We start from the raw sequence: 17,654 nt of genomic DNA, 5'->3' as shown, positions 1-17,654 counted from the left end.
TCAAGCGTCAAAACTGAGGCGTGAAATTATGTTGCGATTGAGTCACTTCAGTGTCCCCGTACCAGTTCCACATTCATTGTCCCTGAACTTCCCCGAATTCTCACGGGTAGACAAGCTTTATGTGAAAAGTAAATGTGATACTAAATGAGATGCGCTAGTAACCAAGCGGCAGTGTTTACAATAATGTGACAAAAATAAGGAACACAAAGAAATTAAAGATCAATCAAAATAGTTTACTGTTTCATATAATATTTCATCAACATTGTACTTCCAAATGGACAAAATCAAAAGTAATGAACGATGTCGTCTTGAATCATGCAGGAAAGAAAACCCCCCATATTTCATTTTGCACTTAGGTAGGTGAGGTGAGACACAGTAGTTGGTATTCTATAGGTATACATGGTGTTCAGTTAAGACAGATAGACATCTACTCCATGTTAATTATGCAACACATACACAGTTTTACTATTTCTCAATGTGACGGTCATGACACAGGGAATAACTGATGTCAAGAGCTCCGAGCATATTTCAAACCATACACATATTGAATTCAGAACAACAATGAGCACATCATAATTTACTTTCTTTGGAAAACTAAGATGTGCCTCATTTATAGTGACACATTTAGCAAAGTCAATTCTACCTACACAACAAATGGATTGAACACAGCTGTAAATATTTGGGGTACATGTGTGATAAAAAAACATTTAAAATCATAAAATATCACACATACAATAGCTGCAGTTTGGATTTTTGCTGATGATATCATGCTACAGTCCAGCTTTAAAATATTCAGTTGTGCATAACTGTGTTTTAACACTGGAACATTTACATTACATTAATATGCACACTTGCCACATCCAACAAAATAAGAATTCCGAGACAGAATGTAAGGGTTCAAAATGTTCTTAGAATAAAATCAAGCATCTCTTTCATCGTGATGTTTTCTCCAATATTTTGGACAGCAAACACACTGTCTCCTTTATTTCACAGATCCAGTCAATTATTCATGCAGTGCAAAAATTAAGTTGGGAAAATATATCCACGTGCTCTCAGAATAGCACATCAACAGCATCTGTGGACAGTAGCAGTGGGAACAGAAAACCCTATATGTCAACACATGAGATGAATTAACGAATACATTAACATTGTGCAAAATACCTTTTACCCTTTAACCATTTCTTAGAAATTCCCCATCTGAGATGTCAAAGATATACGAAGCCCTTTAAAATAAGGATATGAAGCAAATATGATCGATACAAAGCGCTCTACATGACCTTAAGCATGTGGACGCCATTGTAATAAATGGGCCCTAAATATTAATGCTACAGCATTCAAGGACAACCTAGAGAACTGTGTGCATCCACCATTGTGGAAACAGTTTCCGTTCCAGCATAACAATGCCCCGGTGTACAATGCAGGGTCCATTAAGAAATGATTTACAGAGTCTGGTGTGGAAGAACTTGACTGGCCTACACAAAGCTGAGACCTGAACTCAAGTGCACACCTTCAGAATGAATTGGAATGCTGGCTGTGAGCCAGACCCGCATCACTCAACATCTGTCCCTGACCTCGCGGATGCTCACTGTGTTCCAATGGAAGAACATTGAGGCTGTTAGACGGATCCAACTTGAAATGAAAGGTCACCATAGATATATGAATGTGGTTTTAGAGCGTCCACATAATTCTGATCATATGGTGTAAGGAAAAACAAAAGCAAACAATCAAAGGTCTTTATCTGACATTCAAAACCATTCAAATCATTTCCACTGGAAACCTATCGTTTAAATAAGACCTACTGGATAAGTTTCTTGATGATACTGACAGTATGAAACGTATGCCATTTAGTTACGACAGTATATAATTAATGACATTAGATACAGCGATCAGAAGACACATAAATGTACAGTGGCCCCAAAAATTATTTGGACACGTAAGCCATACATAATGTAGATAAAATATGTGCAAAGAAATGATGCCAAACCTTTTTACAGAATTGAGTTCTTCAACATGTTGGCAATTAACTTTAACCAACAACAAAGGTTATTTTCACTGGATGTGACCTGTCTGGATGTCAGATCTAAATTAACTATGGACATATTTTTTCAGTCACACAAGTTTAGCTGTTGTTTTATATTTAAACGCACAACTAACATGTTGTAATGTCTGCTTGACGAGTGTGATTGATGCCTTTGCATTACTTCCAAGTCCAAATAAGCAGGGCCACTGCATTCCTTTTGCCAATATACCTTTAAGACATAAACAACACAAAGACAATTGTAGACCAGTAGTATATACTCTCATAATCTCATATAATATCATATATATTGTGTTTAGAAGTCACTTTAAGGGTAAATATGAGAGAACCATATGTATGCTCAATAAATATCATCTTGCTAAGATCACTGACTTTTTTTAAAGAAAAATAAATCTATATTCACATTAACATCCTCCCTCAGTCTCAGCATTCTTTGGCAGATCTGGGTGAAACCAGTCTACTTGGTGCTTTGAGGGCCAGCACAACTTGAACAGTTTTAAAGTGCAGTATTTGACACGGCTAGTCACATTAAGCTCTACTCTAAATATCTTGTCTTTCCGAAAAATGCAGTTTGAAATCCAAGTAAGATCCAAGTAAAATGGCTTCCATCGCATATTTTGGCTGCATAAAGCTATAACGGCAACATTTGACTTCTAACCTGCCCTCTTTGACTTTCTGTCAAAAGATCAATACTTTGCTCAACCATTGCTGTCAATCAGTGCTAATTTGGCACAATTAACTAGTACAGTTTGATTTTTGCTAGCTTTACTGTATATTGACTACATAAGAGAAACTTTACAGACGACAGTATTCAACACGGAGAACTTAGCTGGAGGACAAGATCTTCAAGAATGTCCTTTAACAGGAATCCCTGGTAGCTTGCATACTGAGGCTCACCGTTATACCAAACATCCATCAATTCTGAGGGTGCTTTGTCCACACTAGTCATGTTTGTCCAACTTTAAATCTTGGTTTGTGACCATTTCCCCCATCCATACCATCTCATGTGACGGTTTAGCAGGTATCTGTTCAGTCATGAAGTTTAAGCCCCTTCATGTCCAGGTCTGCAGCTCTGAATCAGATTAAGGGAAACCCATCTACATCCTCCTCACTCTTCATTCTCCTCCTCGTCGCCTTTGCTTCCTTTGCTCCAGCGTTGGAAACAGTGTACGGTGGAAGCCAGGAAGAAGCTAGCCATGATGGCGGCCACTGAGACGGAGATGCCCGAAAAGATGATGATGAGGAAATCGGTGAGAGTCAGGGTGATCTGACACTCCCGAAAACTGTCCTGGGAGAGATGGCTGAGAGGCACTCGGCGGCCATCGTTGGGCAAGGAGCACTCCATTGCCTCTATACCTGTACGAAGAGATTAAACACATTGAGAATTTAAAGAACAATATTTTATCTGTGGTGATGAGATTCGAGGTTTTTCACATTACATTGGTGGGATTAATACAGATACTGTATGTAGAAGCAAACTGTTGTGGCTATTATCATTATTTTATGAAACAGTTTCATAAAGATACATTTACTTTATTTGGGAGACACCTTTATCCAATGTAACGTCAAAGTACACATTTTAGTTTCTGTGTACTCTCGAAAAGTAACCAATTCATTGTATTTTGATAATCTGATAAGCTCTTTCAGCTGTGCTGACATATATAATCATGTATAGAATTACGTAAATGACATATTTACCCACTGTATGTGAGTAGCGACCATAAGATTGTGATTTGAGTTCGCGCAGAGAAATCATGTAAAACAACTAAATAAATGAATTATGAAGGTGATATCAAGACAGGCTTGTTTCCTTATTGAAATGCGTACAGAAGCACAATATAAAACAGTAGGAGCATCATGTCATAAAGCTCAGCATCATCTATAGGGATGAAAGTTATGGCATGTTCGGTCTCATTGCGTTTAACTGCCGGGTCATCCGATGCACGGGCGAGTGAGGTTTTGTGTGGGAGCTGTAACTATATTCTGCACTGGTTCACAGTTTGTGTGGGATAGTCACAATAGCAGAAGATGAGAAAAGCGTTAATCTAACGTCTCGATCTGCAACGTCTAATGCTGCAGGAGGCAAGATTCAACTCATTTTACAATATAACAGAGTGCATACTCTCATAATGGGCAAAGACTCATAAGCCTACCAGTTTGAATTTACAGTAATTTAACAATGACATAGAATAAAAAATGCATTATGTTCACATGGGTCAATCATTGAGACTTGTAGCAATTGTAATAGAAAATATATTTTGCATAGATTATCTATTGTTTTTACTTCCAAATCATGTGTATCATTTGCTTTAATTTCTACATCTAACAAATTTAATTGTTTAAAATTGTAAACAAATCCTTCCACTAACCAGCATGCAGGCAGCATAGAGCTTTCAATAATAAATAACAGCAGAACTATTACGATAAATTACTGTAAAAGAACAACTAGCCAGTAATTTACAGACAAATGGTTTACAGCATGAATAAATGTAGGTATATTAAACTGATGTGTAATTTCATTTATAAGATTTGATATAAAAATGAAAGCCTTTGAAGACATTTTAATTATAGGCTTTTACAGTTATTGCACCAGTATTAGTCTTGGCACAAGCTGGCCACGTGCTTTTCAGTTCCATAAATCGCTGAATGAGTTGCATAAGACTGTCAAGTGTGAATGTTTGTGGCAGCGCAGTCCAGATGAACCATTCGCAACCGACCATTTTAAAACGGTTTCTAATCACGAACGGGCAATGATTGATGTGCTCTAAACCGCAGGCTCGCCAAGCCCTTGAATTTGTCAGGATATTATTCGTGGGATGATATTCGTCCGATGAAAGCTCTCGTGGCATTAGTCAGAACTCAATGACAGCCAGGAATACCCCTGACCTGTCTCCATCACCAACATGATACTAAATGTGTCATCAACATGATACTAAATGCGTCATCAGCCCTTAAAAAAGCCATTTGTTGGCATAGGTCATGACATTAACATTGCAGCATGGCATATAACAGCACGCTTTTCCATAACTTTTCCATAAAGTCTGTTTTTGTTTATTTGATTAGAAACTGAGAAAGTGAAGCTAGGGGGAAGCCAAGCTCAGAGCTTGTGGGTGGATGCTGCTGGGGCCAAAATGCAGTGAAGCTTCATGAAGGGGATGGTAAAACTCTGTTGTTAAGTTGATGTCTGTACAAGATCCATTCATTGATATAAGCTGTGAGAATGAATATGAATAGTAGATCTATAGATGCTCTTCCACTAAGATGATAATTTATACTAGTATATATATACACTAGTATAAAGCAGCTTATGAACAAGAATAATATTTGTATTACATTCGTATGCAGATACTTTTACAGAAAGAAACGAACAATTGGGAACATTTTAGATGTAGTGTTTACATTTTAGATGTAGTGTTTTCTATGAAGAGCAAATAATCATTGAAGAATAAATGAATCAAGACTCAGTGTTCTTGACCCCAAAGAACGTGACCTGGTTATGCTTTCTAAATGAATTATTTTCATTGCAGGTCACCGCAGTGCACTTCAAGAATTGCATTGCATAGAAATGAAGGTAGGGGTTAGTGAAATTTCAATAATTTTTATATTACATCACACGGGCACCATATAATGCAGTTGTGGGACATTTATACACTTTAAGATTTACTTGTTGTATTCATGGATATTAATTATTACCATTCATGGCTATTAATCTGATAAAAGCAACATGTTTTGTTATGAACTGTGACAGAGAACCCACGTGCAGGCAGCAAAACGGAGATGAAGGGGATAACAAGGATTTTAATGATGACAGAAACAGGAACAAAACAAAAACCCACGAGGGGGTGACAAAACAGGGGTACACAATAAACTGGACTAACTAAAGACTTGACAAGAACTACAACTACACAAACACCTAAACTAACAGAACACTCCTACTCACAGTGACACTGACTAGACTATCAATAAAGCTTACAAAGACTCCAAGACATGGCAAAAGAGCATGAAACATGTACAACGAACGAGCACAAGACAATAGACAAGAGGGCATTAAATAGGGGAACAAACACAGGATAATTACTAAGGGGCAGGTGAAGGTAATGAAACACTAATGGGAAGGCTAACGAGACAAAAGGGCGGGAAACACTGACGAGACACGAGAAAGCACATGGCTTTCTCACATAAAACCTAAGGCTATGCCATGACTCCGCTGCAAGACCAAGAATAAACATGACATGATGGCGGAATCATGACATAAGTCCCCCCTTAAATGAACACCTCCAGGTGTTCATCAAGGGGTAGACTGACAAGACAGGGCAGACTGGGACAACGACAAGACAAGGCAAAACATGGAAAACAAGATCAACGGCAGACAAGCATAAATTACAAAGGGGTTGGGGTGACATACTAAAAATAACAAACAAGGGAGGGGGGGAGGGGGAACAACAAAGTTCATGGGGGGAACACATGAGTCCATGGGGGGAAGTCCAAAAGGGTTGGGATAAGGGGGAACAGTTCTTGTCCCTGGCGCTCGGAAGCGCGGAGTCCCAGGGGACTTAGGGGACACCCTGGGGGGCGGCGCTCGAGAGCGCGAAGTCCCAGGGGCTCTAGGAGTCCCCGGCTGAGGAACATGGCTTGAGGCCGGCTGGAAGGCCGGCTGAGGAACAGGGCTTGAGGCCGGCTGGAAGGCCGGCTGAGGAACAGGACTTGAGGCCGGCTGGAAGGCCGGCTGAGGAACAGGACTTGAGGCCGGCTGGAAGGCCGGCTGAGGAACAGGACTTGAGGCCGGCTGGAAGGCCGGACTTGGGACCACCGGACTTGGGACCACCGGACTTGGGACCACCGGACTTGGGACCACCGGACTTGGGACCACCGGACTTGGGACCACCGGACTTGGGACCACCGGACTTGGGACCACCGGACTTGGGACCACCGGACTTGGGACCACCGGACTTGGGACCACCGGACTTGGGACCACCGGACTTGGGACCACCGGACTTGGGACCACCGGACTTGGGACCACCGGACTTGGGACCACCGGACTTGGGACCACCGGACTTGGGACCACCGGACTTGGGACCACCGGACTTGGGACCACCGGACTTGGGACCACCGGACTTGGGACCACCGGACTTGGGACCACCGGACTTGGGACCACCGGACTTGGGACCACCGGACTTGGGACCACCAGAGTTGACGGGACCACCAGAGTTGACGGGACCACCAGAGTTGACGGGACCACCAGAGTTGACGGGACCACCAGAGTTGACGGGACCACCAGAGTTGACGGGACCACCAGAGTTGACGGGACCACCAGAGTTGACGGGACCACCAGAGTTGACGGGACCACCAGAGTTGACGGGACCACCGGACTCCGAGCCGCCCTCCGTCGCCTCTTCTTCTTCAGCCGAGCCACCCGCCTGGTGGTCGGCTGCAGAAACGATGTGAATGGGATGGGCGGCTCGGGATTGGAGGCCTCGGACGAGGACCCCCAAGATTCCCGTCTCCCCCGCTTGCCAGTGAGACTGGGCGGTTGTGGAGAGGCTGCAGAGGCTGGAGAGTGGTTCGTGGCGATGCCCACAACACCGATCTGCAGAGGACCACTCTCTGGTATCGCTACCAACGGAGATGAGTAAACTTGGTTTGATGAGGTCGCGGACTCCGAACGCGCTGCGGCAGTTAACCACACGGCGTCGAAGTCCAACGGCCTCATCGCCCTCATCTCAGAGCGAGAGAGCGGCTCTCTGAGACTGGCGTTGAAAAGCACCGCCAGCTCCCTCTCCCCGAACACACCTTGTTCCGCGATGTCCAGGAACCTCTCCACATACTCATCCACAGTCTCACTTCCCTGGCGAAGACTGCAGAGGCGACGGGCCAAGCTGGACCGGTCAGTGTCCATGCTGCTGCTGGGTTCTGTGAAGGCTCGTTCGTTCTGTTATGAACTGTGACAGAGAACCCACGTGCAGGCAGCAAAACGGAGATGAAGGGGATAACAAGGATTTTAATGATGACAGAAACAGGAACAAAACAAAAACCCACGAGGGGGTGACAAAACAGGGGTACACAATAAACTGGACTAACTAAAGACTTGACAAGAACTACAACTACACAAACACCTAAACTAACAGAACACTCCTACTCACAGTGACACTGACTAGACTATCAATAAAGCTTACAAAGACTCCAAGACATGGCATGGCAAAAGAGCATGAAACATGTACAACGAACGAGCACAAGACAATAGACAAGAGGGCATTAAATAGGGGAACAAACACAGGATAATTACTAAGGGGCAGGTGAAGGTAATGAAACACTAATGGGAAGGCTAACGAGACAAAAGGGCGGGAAACACTGACGAGACACGAGAAAGCACATGGCTTTCTCACATAAAACCTAAGGCTATGCCATGACTCCGCTGCAAGACCAAGAATAAACATGACATGATGGCGGAATCATGACATGTTTATGCACCTCTGGGCATTTCCACCATTTTCTTTTCTTTTTAATTCAATGCAAATAAGGTTCTAATTAATACTGAGGTAAAAGGCAGCTAATATTATACAGAAGTCTAGAATTTGATTTTACTTTGAACATTCAAAGGGGGTGTTAAACACGAGTCTGAACATTTTAAACGTGGTTAAAAATGAAAAACACTGCATGCTTTTGTTACATTTTTTTTCTTTACATAAATATAGCTTGTTCATACTCCAAACCTTCTACAATTATGGACTAAACTAAAACTAAACGAGTCAACAAGTCAAAGCAACTAGTAAAATTAAAGCACTTAGTCCAAAACATACTGTATACTTTAATACCATTGGTGGTGTTCAATATATAATATGTTTTTGCTTTAAAATATTGAGAACATCCAAACTTAAAAGGGATTTTTTAAATTACATTAAATTTGCAAAAAGGACTATTTATATTGTTAAAATGACTAAAGTACTTCCAAAGATTAGATTACATCTCCATTATATAATACCGTAAAAATAGCATTATGATAAATGAGGTACATAGAACTTTAAAAAGATGTACTTTCTCTAGGGACACTAGTCTAGATACATTGTGTAAAAGTATGTCAATGTAAATTTAGGTCAAAGGACTTCAGTTCTAAAGTTTAGCATCTTCTTACTTCAGGTACATGATGACACTGCAAACACTTTAAATTTGACTAGGTCTTTTCACGCCCTGAATATAGAGCTGTGAACATCTGGAACCCGGTCAGAAACCTGGACAGCGCTAACAGACCCAGGGGGGACTTCATTTGCCCCAGTAAAATTCTTCAGCAGAATTGCTCCAAATTGAGTCAGTAATTCTGTTCAAACATTGCATCTTTTTGTCATGTCGACCGGTTGTACTATTTCAGTTTTCTGGAAATAAAAAACAATATTTCCATTTGGAATTTGGAAGAAATATTGTCACTAGATCACAGAATGAAACAAAAAATACCCATGCACTCCAAATAATTTTAGCCTAATTGAATTTCTTTAAATAATATTTAATAAATTATCATGTCCACATATAACAAAGAGTACAGTAAACCATCACAGAAGAAAAAATATGTTTTATTATGAAACCAAAAAGCTAACAAAGTTACAAAGTTTCAAAGTAAACAAAGTTTCTTAAATAAACCCTACAAGTAAAACAAGTGTATCTGAAGTCGTTCACCTGAATTTGCTTGCTTTCATTTACTCCTCCCCATCTAGTGAACTAAAAGACACAGTGAACATTTTGGGACACAGCAAAAGCAGCTTGGGTGTCATTAGGCAACTGGCCATGTGATGTTGGCACTTGATGGATTACATTTAAGATTAGTGAGCGGTGAGAGGGACGAAAGCTCTGGTGTAACACTCTATCTCCTGTGATTGATTTACTTGGTCAAACTGAGCCTGATATTGGAGTCTGGCACCCAAGCCAACTCCATTCAGACCATGTGCTGTCATCTCATGAATAGCCGGGTGTGCATTTCAGCATATTGGCAGCCTTGCCTGACCTCAGTTTAACTCCGATCACACTCTTGTAATACTGTGCAGGTACTCGAAAAGCTCTCTTTGGGTTACAAGTATGAGTCGAGTGATTGAGCTTAAGCCATTGTAAGAATTTGCATATTGTATAACTGAAAACCAGTGCAAGATGAAGGTCAAGGAGAGGATGATGGAGAATTGGCAAGCGAGATATTACAGTAGTAAAGGAGCTTTCACGCAAATATGTGTGATACTGTATCAACCAGAAAGACGGGTGACTCATTCTGATCAGAAGGGATTTCCCTCTGTGATGTCACAGACACAAGAAATTGCTCCGAGCAGTGACGTTAAACATTCCCAAAAATAATAATAATAATTTTAAGCACACACAATTTATACATAAATGCAAACAGTCTCACGGTGGAAACATGCCAACAGGCATTTGGCAGTCTGGATGTGGAGTTTGATCAAACCGTAAGAATGACCACACATTAAAATCAGCGGTGCGCTATATCCTGAGCACATATTTGATCTCTGTGACAAAGCACGCTAGCTGTTATTTAGCCGAGAACATCACAGATGGTGGGGTGTTGTTTATCAGCAGCACATTGATGTTTTCCAAAATCCATCCGCAGTCGTATTTTGATCATGCGATGAAAGACCAGACCAGCTCCTTCATCTTAGTCTGACGGACCAGGGAAACATTGTGTACCTGTACTGTTTATGAACTGGTAGACAGTGTCACCAGTAACACCAAGGTCATTGGCTCAATTCCCAGAGAACATACAGGTGCGCTGTGAATTGCTTCAGTCAAACAAATAAAACACCTTAGCTTGTCTCTGGTTGAGCATAGATGTAAGTTTACTTCCAATATCTCGGGTGGAAAGAGGTGGATGTGAATCGGTTAAAAAGGCAGGTGTCAGCACGGTCACAGGTGAGGTTAATTATACATGAGCTGTGTTCTGTCTTAACCATGAGCAGAGATGATAGAGGTGGATCACGTTTACACCTGTTTCCCTCATTAATGATTCACAGCGGAGGAAAACCGAGAAAGTCAGAGTACAATCTCTCCTGACGACACTTTGCGAGTGAAGATTCATGGTATTGCCTTAAAACGAATTCTCGTATTTTAAGGTTTAAAATGAAGTCATACGGATGACATAAATAATAAATGATGCAGAAGAATAATTAGAACAATTTCTCAGATAAACCTAAAACCCATTAACAGGGACCTGGAAACACAACACATGTGGGGGGGTTCTTCTGCAGAACAAAAAAAAAATTTATTTGGAAAAGTTTCTAACCAAACAACCTCCATTGACTTCCATTATAAAGACACAAAATTAGAGAGACATTTCTCAAAATATCTTATTTTGTGGTGCAAAAAGAAAAGATCTCTTTAAGGGTCCCTCCTTCCATTAAATCAGTACATCAGCTATTATCCACCACAGCCCACTCCACCAGGCAGCCTAGTGTGTGCTCAGGGCACATGATCACATGAGCACAGGGGAAATCAGAATGTGTGAAAGTGAGCACCAGCACAACCAAGCACACAACATGTCTACACTGGTTACGTACTGTACCAGACACCAAAAACAAACTACTTTAATGATTAACAAGTGATTCTGAATCTATGTCTTTCTAGCTATTTAATGCAGACAGCAAATAGCTTTTTGTTTACTCATTAATATTTTTTGTAAATATTTTATGAATAAGGAGATTTTTCCATCCCTCTTCCTGACATTTCAATTTCTTTCTGATAGCATGATGAGCTGTTTTCACACTTTCCAATGACTGTTAGCGCAAGTGATTTGGTCTTAATGATATAAATCAGGCTTGGCAGTGATTGGCTACCGTTTTGTCAAACATTTACAGATACTGGTGAAGCCATATTCACCACACAGATTCTATAGATTCCCTAGACAGTTTCAGGGGAAACAACATAAAGAAACATTATGTGGCCCAAAGACTTCACATCCGGTAGATATCCGCAAAGAATCTCATTTAATTTAATTTAATTTCTATTCCATTCGATTCGATTCGATTCGATTCGATTCGATTCGATTAATCTAATCTAATCTAATCTAATCTAATCTAATCTAATCTAATCTAATCTAATCTTTTTATTTAATAATTGTATTTAACACAATTAATTTAAAATGAAATATTAATATAAATAAAATATCAAATAAATTGTTATATTACTAGCCACTATAGCCAGACCGGAAGTTAACTTTGGGAAACCATCCATAGATTCTTCCTAATTAAATTCTTATTTATTATTTAAGTGGTTCCCAGACTTCTCAGATCAAGTACCAACTTTGATTAAATTAAACATTTTAAGTGCCATACACTTATAAATACATAAAATAATATGCAAACCATGATACAGTTATATTTTATTTTGTATGATTTTATTACTGTTCTTTTTCTGTGAATATATTACTTTAATTACTGACATAGCAGAAACAGGCTACTCATGTGATATTCCATCTTATTAAAACTCTGCTGTTGCCCATATGCACAAATAACACTCTTATACAAAAAAATATATGAAAAATTGCACAAAAATCTGAAATAATTATGTATTTACTTAACATCCACAATGAAACATTTGACATCATACACGTATCACAGTTAGAGAGCCACTGCTATAAACAATGCTATTAGTTTGACAAAGACTGTCTGCTGAAACTAGTGAGTGAGCAGTTGAGTGACTGATGGATCAGACTCATTTTATGATTAACAAAAATTACTGTGTGCTCCTAAGAAATGTATTCATTATGAATCATAATAAAAACCAACGTATCTTGCATGTACATGACTTTGGAAAAATGCTAGAATATGACAACCTTGGGAACAAATTTATTCTGAAGCTCTTGATATCAGATCCAATGCGAATTGGACAGTGAGGGGATAATCTACAGTAATATATATATTTTTTCAGTTTTAATCCAACCGCATCTTTATCAATTTTCTCATACTGCTAGAAATAGAGGAACAGATCGTTCCTGCTGTTGGAAAATCCGTCTTCTCATTAAGGGGATAATCCACAGTGAGCTCTGGTGCTAAAGATATTTAATAGTGAATTGTTTGTCTGACCAAGGCAAAGTCTCTCGAGTGAGCCCAGTGGTTAACAGCAGGGTTCAAGAGGGTAATAAACCATTTCTCCGAAACGCTCAGAACAGCTTTCAACGTTTCTGTGATTTAAAACGCCATTTAGCCCGAACCTTGAGGCAGAATATATAGATTGTACTATATTAGAACTGCAATGCACCAAACATTCGGCAAAAACCAGCTGCTGCTTTTATATCAACGAATGTGTATGCCAGTAGTTGATGAGAAGACATCAGTCACTTAAGCAACATTTCACACAATACATTTATCTTCACAACCTGAAGTCTCTCTGAATGCATACCATCCAATTGTAAACAACCTGTAAGAGGTTCTTGTACAAACACAGTAAAAATAGTCTTAGCATAATCTAAAGGTCATTCTATACTATTTGTAGTTACAACCAGCTGCTCTCCTACATCCTGAAGTCATAAGAGCTCAGTGATGCAGAAACATGAGGTGAGATGTGTGCTCCTAACTCAATCTGTACTCCATCTACCATAGGCCACTTGACGGGTGCGCCAGAGGCTTGGCTTTAGATTTGGCCCTCTGACTGCTGCGGACACTGATGTGCTTGGCTCCACGCTCTTAAACAATTCATTACCCCTGCTAATGACTTCCGTGAAAGCCCGTGATAAATTTATTTGCGGGAGCCGCTGAGGGATATCATATTTTACCCGGTGTGCTAAACTTGTTTTCAATGCCCAAATCGAAATTCTCATCAGCGCAGGGAAATGGAATGTGAACATAATGAAAACAGCGGCGGTAGTGAGATGACATTCAATATGATTTTCTCTTTGCTGTGGTTGCATCACAAGGAAAATGCTTTAAGGAGGACGGAAGAGAAAATCAGCTTTACTAGCTGCTCGGTGGTTACCCTTCACGATGTACTCTTGCATCAAAGTGAGCTGAAATACCCACAAGACAAGGTCATGATTGTATGTGAACACACAAGGCTAGCAGCTCATCTGTTTAAGCTAAATGACAGATAATGGTGCTCTGGGGCCATGTGGTGTTTGCCCATTAGACAAAATGTTTGTTCAGATTATTGTTTTTCCATTTTATCCACAGGCAAATGACCGTGTGACTGGTAACTATGAGTGTATGGAGAATTTTCTGTCCAGTTGTTTTAGTACCTTTATCTTTACCATCAACCTTTTAGTTTACCCTGCATGGCTAAATCTGGCATATCATGATGAATTTAAAGGTGTAGTTCACTAAAAAATGAAAGATTCTGTCATCATTTACTCACCTTATCATTTTAAACCTGTATGACTTTGTTTCTTCTGCAGGGCACCCAAAATGAAGAATGATGGTAACCCAACAACTGTGGTGCCCATTCACTTCAATTGTATGCACACAATACCATTGCAAGTCAATGGGTACGGTTATTGTTCGGATACTGACATTCTCCAAAATATCTTCTTTTGTAATACACAGAAGAAAGAAAGCCATACCTGTACTGCCAAATTGGTGGGTGAACTATCCCTTTAAGTGCTCATGTTAATTAATAAGCATTGTGCCCTTTCAACATAAATAAACAAAGTAAATAGAAGATAGTTGAATGCCTTTGCAATAACTAAATCTAGTCATTTGTCAGCTAATGATGTTCGACTACTTGTTTTGTTATGATCTTAGAATATATATATGCCCATTCGTCCATAATAAAATAAAACAATCGACAAAGCACTGCATACTGTAGAATGTACAAAATGTTTTACAATGCTTGTGATTTTGTAACAGCTTCTGTTTTTGGAAAAACTTTTATTATAAATATTATTGGTTAATATGCAGTCCCTAAGGTTACGTTTTGTTTTCAACATAAAGAGGGTCCAGACATGGTAAATATGTTTTCTTTCAAATCATTTTGTAAATATAAAGTGGCTAGTGTATATTTCCTTGTAGCCAGCCACATCATTATCCATTTCACAGAACAATGTTAAGCTCCCCTCGCCAGACAAAGAAGTGAATTTTTGCATATGCTGATTTTTGCTACTGTGACCCTTCTCTTGGGAATAATGTGCGCTTTCATTTTCCCTCTCCCTAAGGTTTACAAAATATGTCTGAGACTAAGAAACAATGTCAGGACGCAGCTACACTGAGCGCATCTTATAAAAAACAGCTATGGCAATACCAAGGTACCCTATCCAAATAACATGATGAAACAGTATGTTCATAAAACCTGAATATTAAAACTAATCCAAAATCAACGTGAGCAAGTCGGCACCTAAATATCACATCTAGAACAGGCTGATATCACACACACAGACAGAAGCAGGTGTTCAGCATACGTGTAATGCAAGTCTAATGGTCACAAAGCACGTTGCCGAAGGGAATGCAAAGCGTGAGCATGGAAGATTAGGGCATCACCCGGTGTTAGAATGCTTTTGCACTGTCCTCATTTGTCTGTCATTAGTCTGGAAATCCCTTGTAGTCATTGTGGGGGTGGGAGAGAGGGTTATATTTAGATGATAGAAAGAAGTCCCTGTTTAATCTAGGGTTTAATATGGATAAAGAAGAATTGTGTTGTACAGTAACGCTTATGCAACATTGAGATAATTCTACAATCTACAATAACTAGCCAACTTGGGGAACAATTGCACAGATGTTAAAGACTTACCATTGGGAAGCTTGTGACTGTTTTCCACCAGCCAAGTAAACAGGTTGGTAAAATTGCAGTTACACACCCAGGGGTTGCCCTCTAACCTGACCATCCGGAGGGAGGGCAGCTGGGTCAGCGCTCCCACCTGTAGCCCAGACAGGGCATTGCGTTCAAGTTCGAGTTCGCGCAAGGATGTAAGACCCGTGAAGGCATCTTCGTTGACCATGCTTAGGTAAGGGTTATTGCCCAGACGCAACTTTATTAAGCTCCTCGACTCTCCAAAAGTCCCTTTGGGGATCTCCGTCAGGTTGTTGCAGCCGAGGTCCAAGAAAACCAATCTGGAGGAGGTGCTAAGGGTGCCCGGCTCAATGTGCGAGAGCGAGTTGTTGCGGAGGTCCAGATAGACCAGGTCACTGTAGAGCACTAGGAAGTCCGAGGGAACGTGTGGGATCCAGTTGTCAGCCAGCAGCAGCCTCCTTACATCCAGCGGGATCTCGTCTGGTAGTCGGGTAAGCCCTCGCCCGCTACAGTCTACAGTGTGAGGGTCTGGACACAGGCAGGTTGCTGGACAGTTTTCCCCTTGAGACAACAAAGTAAAGGACAGCAAGGCAAGGACAGGCTGGAACCGGCAGACACATGGCAACATGGTCAAGAAAGAGGGACAAAAATGAGAGGGAACAGGGAGAGGAACAGGTGATGGGGTGATGAAGGTCAGAGGGCAGGAGATGAGGAAAGGGGAGGGGAAGGGGAAAGCGTGAAGATGAGTGGAGAATTCAGTGCCAGCACAGGAGCATTCTGCTGTCCTGGATAAGAAATTCTAAAGTAGCTTCCACATGGAGATGCTGGAGAGGGCAGCGTACGCTGTTTTCCAGGAGAGCATCTAGCAAGCAACCTTAAAGTGGCGAGCAGACGGCTGGTTTTGAAGGCACGAGCGAGGAGAAATAGCAAGCTGTGGGAGGGAGAGAGAAAGCATGAGAGAGTGAGAGAAAGGGGAGGAGATATCAGCACACGGAGGTAAACAAAAACCAGAGAGGCAGATTGAGAAAAAATTCAGAGGCAACGTGGAGGAGGAGGGGACGCTTCCAGCTTTCCTCTAGCGGTCGTGAGGTGATGACAGTAGCTTGGCTTTCTGACACGAAAGGATTCAACATGCACAGGCTCCGTTCTGGTGAGCAAACAATGAAATTGTTGCATCCCTCCATTTGTCTCTCAGCTGAAGGCAGGAACGTCCGCTCGACAGGCGACTGTGAACGTGACCCATGGCACTTCGGAGCTGTTGTAAGTGAGCTGTCATGGTCGTAATGAAGAAAATTCCCTCAGAGGTTTAGGCGCAGGAGTCCTTTTCCTCTCTGCCGTGCGATCCCCAGGCACGACTGTGTCTGATGAGAGATCTTACGGCACGGGTTTGCAGCTCTGTTGCTATGGTGAGGAAATCCAAATATCCACAAAGAAATTGTCTGCATGCAGATTAGAGACGAATCAGGGACGTCTATCAGCATGCTGGCTCGTGGACTCTTCTGCTTTGCTCCTGTGTTGTCTTTGCCGTTTAATATGGAGGGATGATACGACCATGCACTCAACATGTGATGTCATTTCCTAGTGAGATAGTCATGCACGGTCACACACTGCACAAAACATTATAGATAGAACAATTATCATAAGAAATATTTTACAATCTCTTTAGAATAATTAAATAATCATACATAACATTCATTACGAAGTCATCATTATAAACTTCAGCTTGTCAATCAATACTAAAACCATTTAAATATTCTCAAGTCATACAAACAACCAAATCTAGAAATTCTCTCAGCTTGACCTTCATATGACATGAATCGATATCAATCCAATCTCCGAGTTTTTCATAAGCGAGGCACATACAGCCCTGTTTGTAATGTATTAAACCGACGTCAGTACTTCAGTTAATTAGGAAAGTTTC

The 17,654-nt window shown here is 40.9% G+C and overlaps 1 protein-coding gene across 1 annotated transcript; it reads right to left on the bottom strand.

The window, feature by feature from the left end:
* Window positions 1-214: 214 nt before the first annotated feature.
* On the bottom strand, window positions 215-16,669 carry lrrc38b (leucine rich repeat containing 38b). Its single transcript, XM_079483746.1, has 2 exons — window positions 15,734-16,669; window positions 215-3,394 (listed from the first exon to the last, which is right to left on the bottom strand). Exons 1-2 carry the CDS (start codon window positions 16,359-16,361, stop codon window positions 3,147-3,149), a joined length of 876 nt encoding a protein of 291 aa, XP_079339872.1. The 5' UTR covers window positions 16,362-16,669; the 3' UTR covers window positions 215-3,146.
* Window positions 16,670-17,654: the final 985 nt, after the last annotated feature.

The sequence above is a fragment of the Barbatula barbatula genome (genome assembly GCF_947034865.1).
Source record: "Barbatula barbatula genome assembly, chromosome: 20".
Lineage (NCBI taxonomy): Eukaryota > Metazoa > Chordata > Actinopteri > Cypriniformes > Nemacheilidae > Barbatula > Barbatula barbatula.
Note: the sequence above shows the minus strand (reverse complement) of the source record. Positions and strands in the feature narration are given on the sequence as shown.

Bases quoted from the DNA above. Each gene is read 5' to 3' on its own strand.
- lrrc38b (XM_079483746.1), bottom strand. From the start codon at position 16,361: ATGTTGCCATGTGTCTGCCGGTTCCAGCCTGTCCTTGCCTTGCTGTCC. The intron at 3,395-15,733 runs GTAAGTCTTTAA...CTCTTCGTACAG, and splicing joins CAGTCACAAGCTTCCCAATG to GTATAGAGGCAATGGAGTGC.